Source organism: Hemicordylus capensis, chromosome 11 (assembly GCF_027244095.1).
Source record: "Hemicordylus capensis ecotype Gifberg chromosome 11, rHemCap1.1.pri, whole genome shotgun sequence".
NCBI classification, from domain to species: domain Eukaryota; kingdom Metazoa; phylum Chordata; class Lepidosauria; order Squamata; family Cordylidae; genus Hemicordylus; species Hemicordylus capensis.
Genome location: NC_069667.1, coordinates 6,382,276 through 6,402,768, shown reverse-complemented (window position 1 = coordinate 6,402,768; position 20,493 = coordinate 6,382,276). Strand labels below are relative to the sequence as shown.

The 20,493-nt window shown below is 46.7% G+C and overlaps 1 protein-coding gene across 4 annotated transcripts in view; it reads right to left on the bottom strand.

Annotated features, from left to right (window-relative positions):
* The window catches only part of COL4A6 (collagen type IV alpha 6 chain), a 213,516-nt gene that overhangs the window by 47,716 nt on the left and 145,307 nt on the right, over window positions 1-20,493 (bottom strand). For 2 of the 4 annotated variants that reach the window (XM_053273264.1, XM_053273265.1), the window contains exons 9-19: window positions 19,723-19,785; window positions 18,441-18,476; window positions 18,103-18,144; window positions 15,451-15,543; window positions 12,823-12,876; window positions 8,309-8,368; window positions 7,267-7,311; window positions 4,882-4,935; window positions 3,915-3,984; window positions 1,048-1,158; window positions 731-880 (exon numbers count right to left, since the gene is read on the bottom strand). In XM_053273264.1, the coding sequence (XP_053129239.1) occupies window positions 731-880; window positions 1,048-1,158; window positions 3,915-3,984; window positions 4,882-4,935; window positions 7,267-7,311; window positions 8,309-8,368; window positions 12,823-12,876; window positions 15,451-15,543; window positions 18,103-18,144; window positions 18,441-18,476; window positions 19,723-19,785 (778 nt within the window). Of the gene's footprint in view, window positions 1-730; window positions 881-1,047; window positions 1,159-3,914; window positions 3,985-4,881; window positions 4,936-7,266; window positions 7,312-8,308; window positions 8,369-11,257; window positions 11,334-12,822; window positions 12,877-15,450; window positions 15,544-18,102; window positions 18,145-18,440; window positions 18,477-19,722; window positions 19,786-20,493 lie in introns of those variants that run through there. The other 2 variants (XM_053273266.1, XM_053273267.1) reach the window with 2 other exon arrangements.

Sequence of the window (20,493 nt, the reverse complement as noted above, 5' to 3'; positions counted from 1 at the left end):
CAAAAATACATTGTACGATTATAACAAAGAAACCAAAGCGTAAGGGAGTACATCTCATCACTAAATTTTGAATTCCAAAAAGTAATCAACAGAATCCATCATTCATTGTACAAATTTGTCTGCTTTTACATTCAGTTCTGATCTTCTAAAACAGGTTAATTTTGTCCATGTCCCAAACATGTTTATTCCAACCAGATAATGAGAGTGGATGTGAACATTTCCAAAAAGATGAAATACAGATCCTTGCAGTTGATAACAAACAAAAAACCAACTCAAAATAACCCTCTAAAACTACCCCTTTGACAAAATCATATGTTAAGATGTAGCCCATTTATCTCCTTTATAATATCCAGAATGTTCATTAAACATCCAGAATGTGTAATTAAAAGACCAGCTTTTAACTTTTTAATTAGTAACTTTTAAACATGGTTTTAACCGGGTCTCTTAATTTATATTAAGTTTATATTGTTTTATATTTTATGCATTGTACTAGTTTTGTGAGTTGTCCCAGGCAATAGTGCATGGGACAGGTGAAGCATAAATATTTTAAATCAATAAATAAACTACGGATTGGTGGGCCTTGAAAAGTAAATGATGACAAATGACAACATCTGCAAAACTGGAATCACAGGAGTTCCATCTTCCTTTTGAAGCATGGAAAAGCTAGACAGAAATAGGTTTATGCTGAAGATCAAGCTGGTACCAACGCAGAGTTGGGTAATGTACATACCTGAAGGGCCAGGAAGTCCTGGGGCACCTGGGAAACCTGGAGCTCCATCGTTGCCAGGTGGACCAGGTGACCCAAAGGTCAACCTACCCGGGTCTCCGATATCACCCTTGGGACCTGGAACACCCGGGAATCCCATCAACCCTGGGGAACCTGTGAAAGACAGATGCTTGCAATCACTACATGCTTTTCGGTGGTGACACCCCGTTTATGGAATAGCCTCTCCAATGAGACTTGCCTAGAGCCGTCACTCTGTTCTTTTAGATGCCAGGTGAAGAACTTTCTGTTCACTCAGGCTTTTTAACATTGATTTTATTTACCTGGAGTTGTGGCTGGAAATCCTGCTGGACCAGGAAGCCCCGGCAAACCAGTGATTCCCTCATCACCTCGAGGGCCAGGGGTTCCTGGCGTCCCGGCGTCTCCAGGAAGACCTTGTATTTTAAAAAGGGAAAGAGAAATATTTAAAATGGGAAAGAGAAACATTTCAGAACTGCACTGCACAAAATCTCACCCAGGGCCCGTCACGTCCACTAACAAAAACATTATGTTGCCTTGGAATCAAGCCAAGTTTCTAGATCTCATGGTTACACAAGGCGGGGAAATAAAAATTTGTGGACATTTGCAATTGCAGATATTGTGTGTGAGTATGAATTAAGCCTGGCTGCAGCCCAAAGTATTTATTTTTTACATTTATATCTTGCTCTTCCTCCAAAAAGCCCAGAGCACGTGGCTATGAATATACTCACAACATCCATGTGAGGTAGCCACATGAGATAAGTGACTGACCCTGATCCTGAGAGATAAGTGACAGTCACCCAGAGAGTTTCATGGCTGAATGGTAATTTGAACTCAAGTCTCCTTGGTCCTACTCCGAAACTCTAACCACTACACCACACTGGCTCTCAAAGTATTGATGGACACATTGGATCTGGGCTACAGGGCCGAGATCCGAACCCTCCCTGCTCGCCATTTTACCAGTGGAATTTCCGCTTGAAGTTGGTACTAGCTGGAGAGGGGGAGAAAGGACAGGAACAGGTGCCCATTCACCCATGGGCCACTTAGGGGAGGGAAGTGGTTTTCATCAATGAAACAGGTGGGGCGGAGAGGGAAACCCCTCCTCACTCCTGCCTTTCTTTTAGACAAAGAAAAAGACACTGCTAAGCCTGATCATGGCCTTTGATGTTGCATCTAGAAACTTAGCAAGTCCACTGAAACCTTAGAAACTGCATGGTGGGATTTAAGCTTTTTTTCTTTTCTTTTTTTTAAAGTTAGATTTTTATTTTTAGTTTTAGTTTTAGTTTCAAGGAGTCATTTTTTCTCACTCTTCTACCAGACATCTTTCCATTTTTTCAGGCCACTGAACATTTGGGCCCCAATTAGCAGTAACAGTTCTGAAGACGACAATTTGTGGGTTAACACTAAAAGCACACACTGTGCTGTGCGTTCACACATTTATGAATATCCTAGGTGCTGGTCAAGAACCGAATAAATATTATGTATGTATGTATGAATATCCTAGAGTCTGGTTCATCATCCTAATGGCGCAGTGGGGAAATAACTTGACTACCAAGTCAGAGGCTGCCAGTTCAAATCCCTGCTGGTATGTGTCCCAGACTAGGGAAACACCTATATCGGGCAGCAGCGATATCGGAAGATGCTGAAAGGCATCCTCTCATACTGCGTGGGAGGAGGCAATGGTCAACCCCTCCTGTATTCTACCCAAGACAACCACAGGGCTCTGTGGGTGCCAGGAGTCGACATCGACCCAACGGCACACTTTCCCTTTACCTTAGAGTCTGGTTCACCTCAATTCAATGCCCACTAGATCAATGTACAATATAAACCCTGAAGGCCATGATATGGCCTTCCATTAAAACTTGTCTTCTAGTACTTGTAAATGTCTCTTCTTAAGTGTTTGTAAAACATGTCAGAAGAGGCTTGGGAATGCCTTTCCTGGGCGTTTTTCACACAGCAGGCTTTACTAAAAGACTTACCTCCAAGTTCAAAAGTTGCCCCCGATAGCTGATGCAAAAAGTGGATTTTTTTTATCCCAGATATAAATCGGGTTACACCCTTCATGCAATGAAAAACCCAAATCGTGTTTGAAGTGCTCCCCGATAGCTCTCACGGACTTTGGGGTAAATCTGGCCAATATGGGAACGCACACCCTCCACTCTGGAAGAGAGGCGAGCTAAAAGCCGAGTGTTGAAAAATGCCCTGGTGAAATAACAGCTTCCCCATCTTCTACAGCTTTTAAAAGAGCTGTTAATGGGAGGAGAGCTGGTCGTGTGGTAGCAAGTGGGAATTGTCCCCTTTGCTAAGCACGGCCCACCCTGGTTTGCATCTGAATGGGAGACATGTGTGTAATCTGGTGGGAGGAGCTAAGCCCATACTGAACCACTTGCCTCCGCCAACCAAATCTCAGTTATACATGAGAACTCTGTAGCCACTCCTGGCCTGTGGAATGCACTCCCAGCAGAAATCCATAATCTGAATTCATTATTGGCCTTCAGGAAAGCCCTTAAAACCTATCTGTTTGGCCTGGCCTTTCAGGGTTTTTAGTTTGTTGTAAATTGTTTTTAACTGCTGTAAATGTTTGGCTTGGTTCTCCAGGATTTTCAACCGTTGAAATGTTTTAACTGTTAATTATTTTTAAGGGCGGTATGTAAATCAATCAATCAAACAAACAAACAGACAAACAAACAACAAACAAACAAATTAAAATAAATGTGTGAGCACTGTAAGAGATTCCCCTTAGGGGATGGAGCCACTCTGGAAAGAGTATCTGCATGCTTTCATGCGGAAAGCTCCAAGTTCCCTCCCATCTCCAGATAGGGCCAGTGTGGGTAGACAATAATAAGCAACATAAGATCAGCCCTGCTGGATTAGGCCCAAGAAGGCCTATCTAGTCCAGCATCCCATTTCACACAGTGGCCCACTAGATGGACCAAGGGTCTGACTCAGTATAAGGCATCTACCTATGTCCTATGACACATTTATTCATCCAGGCTTTTAATTAGACTCATAGAATCCATCACTGTTTTGATATTGTTTTAATTTTGTTTTAATCTACGTTGTTTTATTGTAAACTGCCCAGAGACATGAGTCTTGGGTGGTATATAACTATGCTAGATCAAGAATGAACATAAACACAACAGATTTGCAAAAGGAAGGAGAAAAGTTGCACCTGAAATCACAGCTCCTTTGGTATCAATAATAATGGTAGGGCCTGGCAGACCGAGGTCACCCAATTCGCCCTGGAAAATATAACACAAGTATATGATTTTGCAGTCCTGTTACATGACCCTTGCTACATCCAGATCGCAACTTAAGTCCAGTTCTCACTGAGGTAACACACATTAAAAGGGATGAGGCAGGCTACTCCCAGATGTGCAGCTAGGTAATTTGGGACCCCTGGACCTAATGAGTTTATGGGACACCCCCCACCCCACAAAATAAGCATTATCTCCATATAAATTTTAATGTGTGTTTTTATCTATAATGATTTTTAACTTTTTGTAAATTTTAAATATTTTATATTATGTTTTAATTCCTTGAGAGTCAATAAATAAATAAATAAATGTTGTGAACCCCTAGCTCAATCGGAAGTGACACAGCTCAGACAACGTTTTAACACCCCTTTACGAACCAGAACCTGGTCTGGGCCCAGTTCATTTAAAGAGCAAGACACTTTACACTTGGAGCCAAATCCTCCGTCTATAGGACTTTCCAGATTTGATGAAGACTCCTTTCCACACTGGGCTGTAAGATACGTCAGTGGAAGCTGCAAGTAACTGGAACAGGTTAATGGACCAGTCCCCTTCTGAGTCCCTGGAATGATAACTCTCTGGGATGATCTGCATGATTACACATACTGACTTTGAATTAGACTCCCTTTTATGAACAGAGAATGGGATCGGCAACCTTTGCTCTCCAGTTGTTGATGGACTACAACTCCCATCATCCACAGCCACAATTTATTGGCTAAGCTTCCCAGCCCCTGATAAAGACCTTTGCAAGTATTTCTGCTCCTCCTGGCAAATTGCAGTTCCTGGGTTCAACATTTGTGCCTGATGATGCATCATACAGCCACTTCTGTTCTGTGTATCTTGGATGGCAGCAGTCCCCGCTAGAGTCCCCATGCCAGAAATTACCTTTCCTCCACGTGATCCATCCAGCCCGGGAAATCCCAGGTCACCTGCTAGGCCCTGTATGACAACAAAGTATTATTATCAATCATGGCAATAATTTCTGTCTAGTTCTTCCTTGGCAGATAGAGTGCTTTATCATCTACTAGTGTTTTCAGGCCCGTTAAATAACAGGTGCTAGTAAGTGCTCTGGGCCCACCCCCACTCCCTCTTGCCCTCCCCCCTCCCCAGAAGACTCTTTGACCTTTTATTCACTCCCTGTGGCGGGCCCCGGCTTTCCCCGCGGCAGGGCCGGTTCCGCTGCAGGGAGCGGTTGTGCCGCAGGGAGCTTCGCCGGTGCCTCGGCCGCACTTCCGCGGCAGCGGCCCTGTCCGTCCCGCCGCGGCCCCCGCCTCGGCCGCACTTCCGTGGCAGTGGCTGCTGCTGTCGGGGCCACTCGCCCCGCCGCCACCTCACCCGCACTCCCGCTGCCAGTTGGCCCGCCACGGCCACTGCCACCTCTGGCCGTGGTCGCGGCTCCGCCGCCGCCACCTCGCCCGCACTCTCCTCCCAGCGTGGGCGGCGGCGACTTCTCCTTCTCCCAGCCCCAACATGGCCGCCGGGTGCTGACGTTCGCAGCTGCCTTGCTCTGTTCTGGGCATGCACTTCGCGCATGCCCAGAACAGGCCAGGCACGAACGCACGCTTGGTGTCCGTCCACGGACGGACACCAAGCGTTTTATTAGAGAGGATAGCTTGGGCATGCTCACGCACAACACACAGATAAGAAAGTGAACGTATTATTGTTGGAAGTGAAGGACTCTGCACTGTCTCATGTCTCAATGACAGAGCGGGACAGATTAGTGAGTCAGAGGGCTAGAGGGGTCAAGACATTGGTCATCCCTTCTCTACTACTCTGACACTATCCCTTTGATATGTAGATTGCTACTCTTAGGGTCTTCCTTCCTTCCTGCCATTTCCTCTTCCCCTTTCTTCTACCCTACCCTACCCTTCTACACCACGCTCCTCTCTCCCTGCACCATGTGTGTGGAGATGCAGAATCCATCCCTCTGCATCCAGCTAGCTAGCTAGATTGGAGATCCTCTCTCCCCACTTTATTATCTAGAATGGAGTTCACCAATAAAGACTCCTTATATTGATTGGAAACGATGAACTGGCTCCAAGTTTCTTTTACTCTCAGCATATACGCATGCCCGGGCAGACTCTGCTGTGTTGTGCCTTGGTGTACTCTGCTGTAATAGAAGGGTATCTCTTACCAGAGAGAATTCCAAACAATTATATAGAAATCTTATTTTCTTAGAAAGAAAAGCTAACTGGTTTCCAGCCACTCAGGCAGGAAGCCAGCAGAATGGCTGCCCAGCCCGGCGGCCCCTCTAGCGACGTCCCGTGCGTGTGATGTCACATGCATGGGGCATGGCTCGGGCTCCAGAAGAGCCCCAAGAGAACTCCCACCCACCCACACCTGGGCTCCAGAGAGCCCCGAGTGAGCTCTTCCCTGTCCTTTACAAGAAGCCTTTTATTTCCCTTTCTCTCCCACCAGCGAGGAAGCGAAAGGGAAATAGATGTTGTCAGGCAGCAAGCACTGCCTGAAATCACAGGGAGAGTTCACTCTGGCTCTTTGGAGCTCAAGGCCATGCCCCCTTTACACATGAAGCGCAAAGGGGGGCATGGCCTTGAGCTCTGGAGAGGCCAAGCGAGTTCTCCTCGTCATTTCAGGCAGTGTTTGCTGCCTGACAACATCTATTTCCCTTTCTCTCCCTCTCTGGAGGGAGAGAAAGCGAAATAAAAGGCTGTCAGGCAGCAAACACTGCCTGTAAATGACAGGGGAGAGCTCACTCAGGGCTCTTCTGGAGCCAGAGCCACTCCCCACCCCCGTGGGCTTCGGCGGCCCTTTCCACTGGCGGCCCGGGTTCTTTGAACCCATTTGCACAATGGTGGCTCCGCCCCTGCAGCCACTACAAGAAAAAGATGCATGTTATCAATGGAAATCATTGATCTGTGTAGGCCAAGGCTCTCAGACATGGGTCCCCAGGTGTTAGATTACAAATCCCATCGCCCCCTGGGAATGGCCACTGTGAAATGGGGTGCTGTGAGTTGTAGTCCAACCTCTGGGGGCCAGTGTTCCCTCTAACAGGGATTCCCAGATGTTGTTGACTACAATCCCCAGGTGCAATGGCTTTTGCTAGGGAATTATGGGAGTTGTAGTCCACAACATCTGGGAATCTCTGTTAGAGGGAACACTGCTGGCGACCCTGAGGTAGGCCATCCTTCACAGAAGGCGATACACAATTCAGACCAGTGAATGCCGTATATTACTATACTTCCTAGAAATGCACCAAACTCTAGGAGATTATACAGTACACTGTATTTCCAAATGAAAAGTGTTACGTACCTTTCTGCCTGGGCCACCATCAAATCCCTTCAGCCCCATATCTCCCTGAAACAGAAGAGAATATAAGAAGATATTATTTGTTATCTTATTTACTATTTAAATGTTTTTTTGTGCTGTGGCTTATGACGAAGTTCATTAAAAAACACAGTAGAAAACATACTCCTGGAATGAACTTCAAGTGTTACTCATGTTCATACCAATGCATTTAGTTCAAAATGCAGCTGCCAAACTATTAACAAGGGGTGGTAGAATGAATCCCGCTGGTGCTTAGACCATATCTGGCTCTCAGGCCATTACAGCCTGTCCCAATGTTCAGAGTGCTGGTGCCCACCTTGAAAGCCCTACTAGGTACCCGAAGGATTGCCTACTGCTCCATCAACCTGCCTACGCATGGAAATGATATTTGGGCCATCTTCTGGGCGCCCCACTATCAAGGCCCCTGCATCAGAGATTCCCAGATGCTGCTAACTACAACTCCCAGCACCCCCAGCAGCAATGGCCTTTGGTTGGGGATTATGGGAGTGGTCCTCAACACCATCTAGGAATCCCTGTGACAGGGACCACTGGGGAGAACAGGGCCTTTTTAATGTTCCCATTTCTGGAACTCTTTCTGCAACTTGGCTTACCTGCTGTTTCCTCCCATATCTTTTTGGTACCCAAAAGTCGGTATGATTTTTGGACCTTTTTACTTCCCTAGGCCGCTTCATCATCCAGCGAGGCATTGAGAGCTAATGACCAGGCTGAAGAATGACAGCGTCTTGAATTCTGTCGGTTTACAGACAGTGATTTTATTGGACACTTTCTCTGATGGTTTTGCTTTCCATGTGTGAACCACCCTGGATTTTGGTTTTAAATGGAAGGATAGTATACAAGTGTATAAAATAAACACAGACAAGGACTGTTTAGCTTATACGGATTCTGTTTCTTGTATTTGTCAGAACAAAAAATAAGAAGTATGGTGGATAGTGGGACAAAACAAATGAAGCCTACACCTCATCCTCACCCCACACAAGCATCTTCCCAAAAGGCAACAGCTACTTACTCTAGGCCCTGGCAGGCCCGGTATACCCTTTTCTCCTTTTTCCCCATAAAAAAAGGTGCCCTGAAAGGAAAGGAACCAAATTGTACACCAATTAATCCACACGTCAGCGAGAGAAAAACAGCAACAACAAAATCCAAGGCAAGATTTATAAAGGAGGAAAGAGAAAAAGGGAAGGGTCAGTCAGGAAAAGCCAGGATGCATGGATGCATCTTCAGGAGGTAAAAACAACGTAAAAACAACGTAAAAACAAAGGAAGAGCGGAAGAGAGTTACATATAATGTAGGGGGACATTCTAGTGGCACACAGCTGGGGTGGTGGTATTATCTGTGCGGACAAATGACGATTGTGATGTTGGACAAGGCCTGCCCGCCTAGAGATGGAAAAGAGGGGTCACCATTGCAAAACTTTCAGCCCTCCGTATGTTCTTGTGCTTTTCTTGTCCAGACCATCAGGCCAGCAGTGGCCAAATTTGCAACAGTTTTTTTAAAAGATTCTATAAAATAACTTCTATAAAACATTGTCCGATAAATGGAAATGGAAACGGGCAGGAACGTCCTCCAAAGATTACTCCATGGAGAGAGGACAACCGTTTGTTCACTGTGACCTTCACCCTTTGCTCTGTGCAAAAATGACTGCAATTTTACCCCAATTATTTGGGGGTGGGGATAAAGAAGGCGGCGGGGGGATAACACAGGGAAAGCTGTTAGGTGCAACAATGCTATCACCCATTTCCCCATCTCTAGGGGATAGATGTTGCCAAAAATCACCATGCGCATTCATCCCCCAGAGATGGTAAAGTAAAGGTTCTACCATCGAGTCGGTGTCAACTCCTGGCACCCACAGAGCCCTGTGGTTGTCTTTGGTAGAATACAGGAGCGGTTGACCATTGCCATCTCCTGCGCAGTATGAGATAATGCCTTTCAGCACCTTCCTACATTGCTGCTGCCCTATATAGGTACCAGCGGGGGTTCGAGCCGGCAACCTTTTGCTCACTAGGCAAGTCATTTCCCCACTGTGCCATTAGGTGGCTTCCTGAGATGGGACTGATTGCCAAAATTTGTGGGCCTGATTCATGTACTAATAGGAAGAGAAACACAGGAGAAGAGGCAGTGTTTGGGCATGAGTGTGTGTGTGCATGCATGAAATCTTTGGTTTTACTAGAAGACTGACATCTGCAAAGCAAAGGGATGAAGTAAGAATCATATAGGAATTCTCCCTTCGTATAACAACAACAACAACAATAATAAACAACTTTACTGAGAACAGCCTACATTTTGCGGTGAAGAACTACAACAATATTGATAACAAAATTCAGCTATCCCAGGTCCTTGGGAAGGACTCGATGTCTGGATAAAACAAACCAGTCAATAATACTTGTTTGATTGTGCAAACAAACAAACAATAAATAAACAAATAATAGGAGAAAACAATAGTGGTGCCAATAGTTGTGGGTGCCCTTGATGCAGTACCAAAAGAACCTGAACACCATCTTGATACCTTGGGCATCGATAAAATTACAACCCATCAGCTACAGAAGGCCACACTACTTGGGACAGCACGGATACTATGACGATATCTTTAATTTTTCTTTCGTTATCCTAGCCCTTGGAAAGGGCCCGTTAATTAAAGTACTAAATCCAGTCAATAACATATGGGACTGTGTGTAAATAGCAACATAATACAACTTTATTTGTTAGCTGCCCCATAACAAATTGTCCTCTGGGTGGTTTACAGCACAACATAAGATAAAAACACACATTAAATCATAACAGACTAAAAGAAAGGAAGGAAGGAAGGAAGGAAGAAGGAAGGAAGGAAGGAAGGGGGGAAGAAAATACAAAATACCATACAAAAACAAATTTAAAAACATTTTTTAAAATCAGTTACAATTGGATGAAAACATTTTAAAATGTTAGAATTTAAAAGGTCTGAGTGAGTGAACAAAAAGGTCTTCACCCGGCATCTAAAAGAACAAAGCGAAGAAACCAGGCAAACCTCACTGGGGAGGCTAAATGGGGTGCCACCACCGAAAAGGCCCTCTCTCTAGTAGCCACCCAACTCACCTTGTTTAGTGAGGTTTAGTAGCCTCATTCGTTTAGCAGCCACCCGCCTCACCTTGTATACTCCTTAACACTACTTAACTCAGGGGTTCTCAGGCTTAGATTCCCAGATATGGTTGGACTACAACTCCCATCATCCCCAGCCACAATGCCCTTCAGCCATAGTGACCGGGGATGATGGGGGTTGTAGGCGAACATCATCTGGGAGTGGATGAATCAGCCCTGCCCTCTCACTACACTCCAAGCCTACCCATGAGGTGCTTCTAGGAGGCTCCTGTAGTCAGCTCACTGCCTGGGGTGTGGACCCATACTCCACATGATACCCCATGCAGGATGCAGTGGGAGACCCAGGTACATATTAGGTCCCTTTCCACATAAGGAAACGGGAGTAACTCCTGCACGGATGAAACCACGTGACGTCTGCATTCTGGCCTTTTGCTCCTTTTGCTGCAAAAAGCAAGGGGTGCAAAAAGATCGGCCCCACTTCTCACATGCACGCAGCGTGTTTGAAACACCACCCTCACCTGCACAACAATCTGCACCTGTCTTGGGAGGAAGGAAACGGCAGCAGACCGTTCCAATTCCAATGTAATTTGCAAATAGTTTACCCCCTGCTTGTAACGTTTCCTAAAATATTTATGCCTGAGACTATAAAGAAAGGAATGAAATTGACAGAAGTTCCAACCCCTATGCCAAGAGCAGGAAATTTCAAGAAAAACACTCATTTTATGAGCCTCTATTTGAGCAACCGCTTTTAACATCTCAATGCTGCACAGGGATACAAATGGGGCTGGGAAGACCGGAGTTCGAATCCCCATTCAGTGAAACTCATTCAGTGAAACTCAGTGGGTGACCCTGGGCCAGTCGCTTCTCTCTCAGCCTAACCTACCTCACAGGGTTGTTGGGAGGATAAGCATAATCATGTAGGCTGCTCTGGGCTCCTTGGAGGAAGAGCGGGATATAAAAGTACGCAAATAAATCAATAAAGCAAGGCCTCTCTAGTGGTCAGGAAGACTAGATTGTGCTGCCATCTTGTGGCCATATGTTGTTTTCAAGTGTATCTTTAAACCACATAGGAAACTTGGGAAGAGGGGAATATTCTGGCTATGGTGTTCAGATGGTAAGTCCTGTTCTTGAACACTTCACACATGACAATTTCCTACATGGATGATCATTTCCATATGGGAAAATTGCAAGTACATCATATATACCATAATCTCTCTCTCACAATCTCTCACACAGTTTTATTTCACTGCATGTACACAGCGGAAAGTTGCGATTGGCATGGCATCACACGTACCCATGGGGGAGGTGTGTTCATGTTCTACATTATATTCATACATGCTGATATGTACATGCTTATACTGTTATTTATCCATGGAGAAAAATCATCTTGCTTGAAGCAGACCTCAGTATTGGCGCTGACTATTACCACTGTGCTATTTTCCTACTCAGTTGTAATCTAGAACACACATTCTCAGACTTGGGTCCCAAGACACTGTTAAGACTACAACTCCCATCATCCCCAGCCACAAGGCCACTGTGGCTGGGAATGATGGGAGCTGTAGTCCAACAACATCTGAGAACCCAAGTTTGTGAACCCACGTTTGAGAACAAAAAGGTTCCTTTTGAAGGAAGACCATCCATGCCACAATGAATGTTGTTGTCCTTATAATGCCTTCCCTGTTCTGCTCTATACTTTCTGAGATGGTCAGCCAGAACTTGATTTGGGGTGAAAGGCAACATGCCATTCCACCTTCCCCCTCCCCACGTTTAAAAACATGCAGATGTGGAAGCTGCAATCTGCAATAGAAGACCCACATGGGGGTGGGGGGGGGAGGAGGCCATCTTAACCCTTTCCCTTCCAGCAATTATTCTGCTAAACACTTTCTGCCCCTGCTGCTTTTCTCCTTGAAGGGGAAAAGATGCAGCTATCCGGCAAAGGGGGTGGGAGAAGCTTGAGAGAGAATGTTTAGAGGAAAATATGGTGGAAGGGAAAGGGTGAAGAATCCTTTCATACACCAGTCCACTGCGACTCCATTCTTAACAAAACCACATCAGGAAAGCCTACATTTGAGTGAAAACTGGGCTCAACAGCTTGATCTCCCCCCAACTTTACACCACTTCTCATATTCGACATAACACACTCTTGAATAAACACCCAAGAGTCATTCCCATATCTGAAGACACACACAAAACGTGAGAATGGACACACACACACACACACACACACACACACACACACGAAGACAGTGCAAATATGTATGGGATACAGAAAACGTGCTTGGTCTTCTCTCTGCACTACAAACCCAGACTCATATTTTTAGAAGGTAATGTGCGAACCAGATCTTAAGTAAATCTTCATTTGTATTGAAAAGAAGGTGAGGCTTGCAAACGTCATGAAATTACTTGGTTCAGCTCCCTATTTTACACCGGAGAGTAACAAAATCTTACCGGAAGACCAGGAAAACCGTTCAATCCAGGGAATCCTTTGGGTCCCGGGATGCCCTAAAACAACAAATGGGTCAGTATAGAACAGGGGTAGGCCACCTTTGGCCCTCCAGCTGCTGTTGGACTACAACTCCCATCATCCCTGGCCAATGTGGTGGGGATGATGGGAGTTGTAGTTGAACAACAGCGGGAGGGTCTGGCATGGCCTGCCCCTTGTATAGAAGATCAGAGACTCCTAGGAGATGGAAAACAGAGTGCATCACTTTTTCAACCATCCTGAGTTTATACATCCTCAGATTTTCCATGTTTGCAGACGCAGGCTCTTTCCTGCGTCTGCATATGCTAGTCTCCTGCCCGAAAAGTAAATGATAAACACTAAAATACAAATATTTAAGTGAGTCAGTTACATATACGTGTACATGGTCCAATTTAATCGTAGATAATAATTTCCAATAAAACCAAAAAAGCTTGCTCCATTTTAGCAAATCCTATGACTCCAGTTTGGAAATACGATCATTTGACAGAATTAGGAAAAAACCTGCAATATCGGAAACAAGAGAGAGCTACCTCTCTCCCCCCTTATTTGTTTCCCTAAGAGATTACATCTTCCACCTGGGTTAACATAGTTTACGGTTCAGAGATTCGGCAAAAACACTTTGGTATGTCAACATTTCCAAGTTAATGATTATAATCTTGGACAGACCGTCTATCGTGTCTCGTCCTGGGAAAACTCACGTTCTCAGAGAGAAAATATATTGAGAGAGAAGAATCCAAAACGCGGATGGCAACTGCAGCCAAATAGCGTGGGAAGTTATTGATCAAGGCCTCTAGGGAGCAGACTGCCAGTAAATTAATCATTAACAGTGTTGAATAACTCCCCAAGATCAAGCCCCAGAGGACTTAATTGTCTCTCTGCCTCTTTGCTCCTTGAAATGGGAAAGAAAGAATCACTCTCAACGCCATCTGAGAATATTTTTAATCATTGTAGGGTGGTGCGGTATTCTGTTAGTTTTGCTTTTCCCTAGGGAACGGAACATTAATAGGATGTTCTTAACCTCTGAGCAAATTCCTGCCAGTTATCACAGAAGGCATGCCAAAGATTGATTACAAGTGGCAGGGCAAAAATCTGAGCCAAGAATCCAGCAGTTCCATCTGCTCGCTCCACTGTCAACAGGAACCAGCAGACAATGCCAATAAGGAAGAAGAGCTGGAAGGAGGTGAATGGATCATCCCATCCCTGGGATTCACAACTTTGGCCCTCCAGCTGATGGACTACAACTCCCATCATCCCCAGCCACAGTGCCCAGGGATGATGGGAGTTGCAGTCCAACAGCAGCTGTTGGGCCAAAAGTTGTGCAGTTATGATCTACCGCACGACCCTACAAAATGCCTGTACCCTTTTTAGTTTGTAGGAAAGACCACCTGAAATGCCTTCAGGAAACCCAGTCCCTTTGTTAACTAGGCAGGGGGGCACCTTTTTAACGTGGCAATTCCCTTTATTGAGCAGGGGGAGAGCAACTGGACCTATCCATCATCAGTACAGCATCCCTCCAGTGGATGTTGCTGGGGTCTATCTTAAGTTTCTTTTTTTTATTGTCAGCCCTTTAGGGACAGGGGGCCATCTTATTTATTTATATACTACTAGTTTTTTCAGGCCCGTTAAAATAACGGGTGCTAGGGGAGTTGTGCGCTCTGGGCCCCGCGCCGCCATTCCCCCTCCCGCCGCCGTCAGCCTCCATGCCGCGGCCGGTCTCCCCGGCCGGGCAAGGGCCCCCCGCCACCGCCGGCCTCCCCTTTAATGCTTTTCCCGCCGCCTCCTCACCATGTCTGGCGGCCGCCACCTCGACTGGCTTCTTCCTCTCCCTTCTTTTTTTGGCTGCCGGGCAAGACCAGCAACCGCCTTTCCTCTCCCCGCGGCTGTTTCTGCGGCAGGGACAGTCCTGCCGCCGTCCCCCCCCCCCCCGCGGTCAGGCCGGTGCTGCCGCCACCGCTGTCTTTCCCTGCCCCGCGTCTTTCCCTGCCCCGTCTTTCCCTGCTCCCTTCTCCCGGTCCGGGAGCCAACATGGCCGCCAGCTCTCTGGTTGGGCCGGTCCTGCTGCCGCCGCCTTTTTCCGCCGTCCCCCCTCCCCCGCGGTCAGGCCGGTCCTGCTGCCGCCGCCGTCTTTCCTTGCCCCGTCTTTCCCTGCTCCCTTCTCCCTTTTCCCTGCTCCCTCCGGGAGCCAACATGGCCACCGTGTCCCTGTGGCCATATCTTTCTCGGACGTTCTGGGCATGCGCTCTGCGCATGCCCAGAACAGCCGAGAAAGACACGGGCAGGGACACGGGCGCACACTTTAGCTCTTTATTATAGAGGATTTTTCTATGTAAACCACTTGGGACACTTTTGTTAAAAAGCAGTATATAAATATTGGTGGTGGTGGTGGTGGTTAAACGGCACATACAGTATCATTACAGCTGTCTTAGAGCAGTTTTGAATGCTGCAGAGTAGCTTCACTCCAGCTCATCTCAAAGGGTAATGAAAGCCTGGGCCAACACGGATAATCAGCCTGTGGTGGGCTTGGCATTCCCCGATCCCACGTAGCTGCTTCCCATTCCCCTAAAATGGGCACTATCGAGATGGTAAAAACAGACCTTAGCTCCTTGCTGCCCTTTCTGGAATCCTGTGAATTCCTGGGTCCCAGTAGAAAGTGGAGGGCCTGCTGGTCCAGGAAGTCCGACGTCTCCCTATGAGGGGGAAAGGGACCCGACATTAACACAAGTAAGAGGTTTCCAACCTGCCTAATGTAAAGGGTTCTCCACTCACAGCTTACACCCTGGACACCTAAATCGTCCTTCCAGGGATCTTCAGGCTAATAGAAAAGCTCTGGGAAACCCAGGATCTCTGAATGAGGATCTCCTTCTGGGAAAGCTCACTGAAAAAACAGGCAGCTAAGCTATAGGAAGATGGGTCTGTCTCACTCGACCTTGCCTACACTGACTGGCAGCAGCTCTCCAAGGTTTCAGGCAGGGGTCTTTCCCGGCCCTACTCGGAGATGCTGCCAGGGAGTGAAGCTGGCATCTTCTGCGTGCAAAGCAGATGCTCTACCACTGAGCCCCATCTCCAAGCTGCAGAGAAACGCTGGTTTCCTAAGTGCTTTGCAAAAACCTTGGGCTGTGTTTCTACAGCATTTTGGACCTACAAGGAGATTTACTCTACTCATCCCATTAATAGCTTGGAGAGTTGGCTGGGGTTATCTACTGCTAGAGCCATAAGAAAACAAGCGTCCTCTTTCCTATAGTGGGCAGCCAGATATTTCCAGGAAGTCCATAAGCAGGGTACAAAGGCAAACTCCTCCCTGGATGTTGCCCCTCCACGACTAATATTTGCTGATACACTGCCTATGAACATGGAGGTTTTAATGCTCATGCCTTGACAGTCCTCTTTTCCCATGAGTTTTCCAACCCTCATTTTTTTAAATGACATGTGAGAGCCTCAGCAGCCATTGATAATCAGTGACATTCACCCTTTTTAAAGCCATCGAAGCCACGTCATGAGGCAGTATGTTCCATCAGAACTGTGTGAAGTACTGCTCTCTTGGGACTGTCCTGAATCTACCACCAATCAATTTCACTGAGGAAGAAAAACATTCTCTCTGCTTTCTGTATTTTCTGCAGGGGGAAATACGTCTGTGTTTATTACGGCCTTCACTTGTTTCTGAGTTGGTCATGGGCCGTAATAACCTTGAAACTGAAACTGCCAGGGGAGAAAAACACCACCACAGAATTCTGCCCCACCGTGGATTCTGCAACCCACACAAATTGAGCAAGTGGAGGATATCCACATAGATCTTCTTGGTTTGTATATTTTCATCCTGCTAGTAAAAGGGAGGGGCCACGCCGTACCGGTGCCCCGCCTACTTGACGGGCGGGGAACTAGCAGCGTGAGCAAGTCCAGATGGCAAGCCCATCATGGATACAGAGTCCCCAAAGTGTCTCTGTGCGATGCACCACCCGGGCTCTAATGAGAAACAGACCGGGGTTAGCTGCAGAGTCAGTAGCGGGATAATAAACATTTCCCTGTTAACACTCCGTTGACAGCTGCAGACATTTGGGAAAGTGAACCATTGCCTAGGAAAGTTGATGGCTTCATCCAGGAGAGCATCTGCCCTGCCCCCTGCCCCCGCCCCCCAGGTCACAGAGGTGGAGGGTGCTGGATCTGGCCTTTCATTCATTACGTTCAGGGAGGGAAGATAGCAAATGGAGCCAAGCTACCAAGCACGTGCCAGTAAACCGGGGATCGTCACTACTTTTTCAGCATAACTTGCTAAGGATGAACAGGATCTTGAAAACTCAACCCTAATTTATTTATTTTTGGCCGGTGGGGAGAGCAAAAATACACCGCAGAAATTTTCCTGTTTTTTTTAAAACAAGGCCCTATTCTTTAAATGGAAGCTGCCATGTCACAGATTAAAACACCTTTAAAAAAAAAAAAAAGGAAGAGAAGCTGTTAAAATGCCTGATTTTTATTTTTTAAAAAATCTTCAGTGGGGTGGGGTTTCTTCTGCCTTGTCCCTGCTGCAGCTCCATCTCACTGGAGATGTTGGGGATGGAAACTGGGACCCGACGCGGACAAAGCATAATCTCTACCACTAAGCTATGGCCATTGAGTTGGCCACACAAGCTGCTATTTGTGAGGTCAAATGACCAGCCCACGCAGATGACCAGAGAATGACTAGCCCACAGTGGTTTGGGGATACGATGGGAGAAGGTTCCCCGCCTATTATGGGGGCAAGACTTTAAGCCTTCCGAGACGAAAAGGTGCTGCTGTTACTTTGGAAAACCAGTCAGAGGAAATTTCATTCTGGAAATGAAGGCTGAGGCCGGCAATTCATAAGCAAAAGGAGGAGTGTGGCTTATGAGGCCCGCTTTTTATTGGGGGCTGGGGTGCAACGAGTAAAGAAGGCTGTAGATTTCGGGGTGCAGAATGTGCAGGTCCTTTGGGGAGCAGGAGGCAGCATTACATATTACATTCTTATACCACTGTGCAGTACTCCAGGGAGAGAAAGGATAATTGGCAGTGCTACATTCTGGCACTCTTTATGCGCCCCTCAAGGACTGGCACCCTAGACGGACCCCTAAGTTGCTGAGTGAAAGGACTGAACCTGCATTGAGGATGGACTTCCACATGAGCTTCCCAAGTACACTACCCTCTGTCCTCTAGACACTACACCTTTCCAGCCCTTTGCTGATGCACATGGATATTTCCTAGTTTGGCACACAGGGGGGAAAAATAACTGAACGTACTTTTTCTCCGTTTTCTCCCTGGAAAACGAGGCCCATGTTACCCTGTTAAAAAACAGACACACACCAAAAATTATGTTATAGTGACATTGTACACACACCCTCTCTCTCTCTCTTTCTCCCCCTCCCTCTCCCAAGCAACACATCTGATCTAATTTCATCATTAAATGTATCATTCCAGAATGTAGGAATCACTGCTCGTCCTTCTTTAACCCTTGCACAAGGAAGCCATTTTTTAAAATTCAAAATCCAAACACATTTACATGAGAAAATGGATGGCTCTTATTTCTAATGGCTGGCAAATTCAGAAACTCAAAAGTCAAGAGAGAAGCCACACTTACTTTAAGACCTGGAGGGCCAGGTGGACCTGGCAGCCCCTAAATGGGAACAGAACAAATGTGAATTTCTTGCAGCTTACACGATGGATGTAATGTCAGTTTATTTGGACAGGCACAAAAGGCGAGTCATCCCCCCTCAAGAGAGATTTATCCCCTCAAAGGATGAAATAAAAGTAGAAAACAACCCCAAATCTAAAAGTTAACAGTTCTTCTTTCACTTGAATACTTTGACAACGTAAAAATATTGACACACACATAATATGCATTGGATGATCATTTACATTGCTTCCCTGTGGAGGGTGGGAAATTTGGAAATGTGCCTCCCTTCCTTCCCTTGTCATTGGCTTGTCATCTGGCCTATCCTGGCCCATCTTGTCATTGCCTCCAGCAATAATGAATACCAATCTGTGTGCACACGGAGGCACATACAATGTTCAAACAGGGCAGACACATGCCAAATCCAGCATCTTCTGGCCCAGATCATAGAGATTACTCTCCTGTGTAAGGGGAGCACGATCCCCATTCCTCAGTTTTGGTTAAGCACAAAGCATGACGGTGTGATAGGTAAATCCCCTCACTTCCCAGTCCCGCCTGATTTAACCCTGAGAGCCCAAAGCCCAAAGGCTTGTTTTGGAAATGATCCCTAGGTTGTTCTAAAACTGAAGATCTATTTCACTGGGTTGTATTTTCAACTTTTTGCACAAAGAAGGGTATGACCCTAAGGCCCAGGTCATAAGAACATAGGAAGCTGCTTTCTACCAAGTCAGGCCATTGGTCCATCTAGCTCAGGATTGCCTACACAGGCTGGCAGTGGCTTCTCCAAGGTTGCAGGTAGGAGTCTCTCTCAGCCCTGCCTTGGAGATGTTGCCAGGGAAGGAACTTGGAACGTTCTACATAGCAAGCAGGCAGGTGCTCTCCCCAGAGCGGCCCCACCCCTAAGGGGAGTATCTTCCAGTGCTCATGCATGTAGTCTCCCATTCAAGTGCAAACCAGGGCAGACCCTGCTTAGCAAAGGGGACAAGTCATGCTTGCGACCACAAGACCAACTCTCCTCCCTGGAGAGGTCTTATTTTGGTGATCTATTACTCATTCACTGCACTTTTGTGCTTTCTCAGAGAAACTATACAAGCCCTATGCATTGTGACTAACTTATATTTTCAAGTAGGCAACACCAGTAGTGAAATTATAGCCAGTCACACCTCTCTCTCTCTCAATGGCAGTGGCAGGAAACCTCCGTTATTCACAGTCTAAGAAATAAAAAGTGTAAATTGAAAGGTTGGGTTACCTGACCACCGGGCTGCCCAACACGGCCAGGAGCTCCGGGTGGACCTGGGAAACCACTTGGACCCTGTAATGAGAGGGATCAGTATAAAGAATTGCTCAGCTCTTCAACTTTTTGCACAAAGAATCGCTGACATTCCAAACAAGCTTTGCAGGCGCGCAAGTAGAGGAGAGAGGGCTCGTGTTCACCCCTCTCCCCAGCGGCCCCTTCTGCATGCCAGCCATGCCCCTACACATGACATCACATGCTGGGGGCGTGTCCAGCACTGGAAGGGACAGCGCTGCCTCCAGAGCTCAGGTCCCAGCCAGCTACATGGTCAGCTGGGTATTTTCTGCCCTCCAATAAAATACCCAGCCAAAGACGGCCAGGAACAAGCTCAGGAGGAAGGCGAGCAGGCGGCTCCCAGGAGCAGGGTGGCTTGGGTTCTTTGAACCCGTCCGCCCAACTAAAGCTCCGCCCCTGAAGTCTTGCTTGCTGCCTAAATCTGATTTAATTTAAGGTCATCGACAATGCAACAGATTATTCGGCAAAAGCTGTGACTGCATCAGAACCATCAACTTGTCTATAAGACTCAACCAAACTGGAAAATCTGATTTCTGCCACTACCATCCCTGGAGATGATTTCTTCCCTGGCGTGTACATTGAATGCCATTGTGGATAAAGATCTTCTGGGTCGGTCAGCTCCACACATGTCCATATCTGAAATTCCCCCAAAGGATGAGGGTGTTTAAGCAGCGGCGTCGCAGTTCGGAAAGGAAAAGTGGCAGGCTAGAT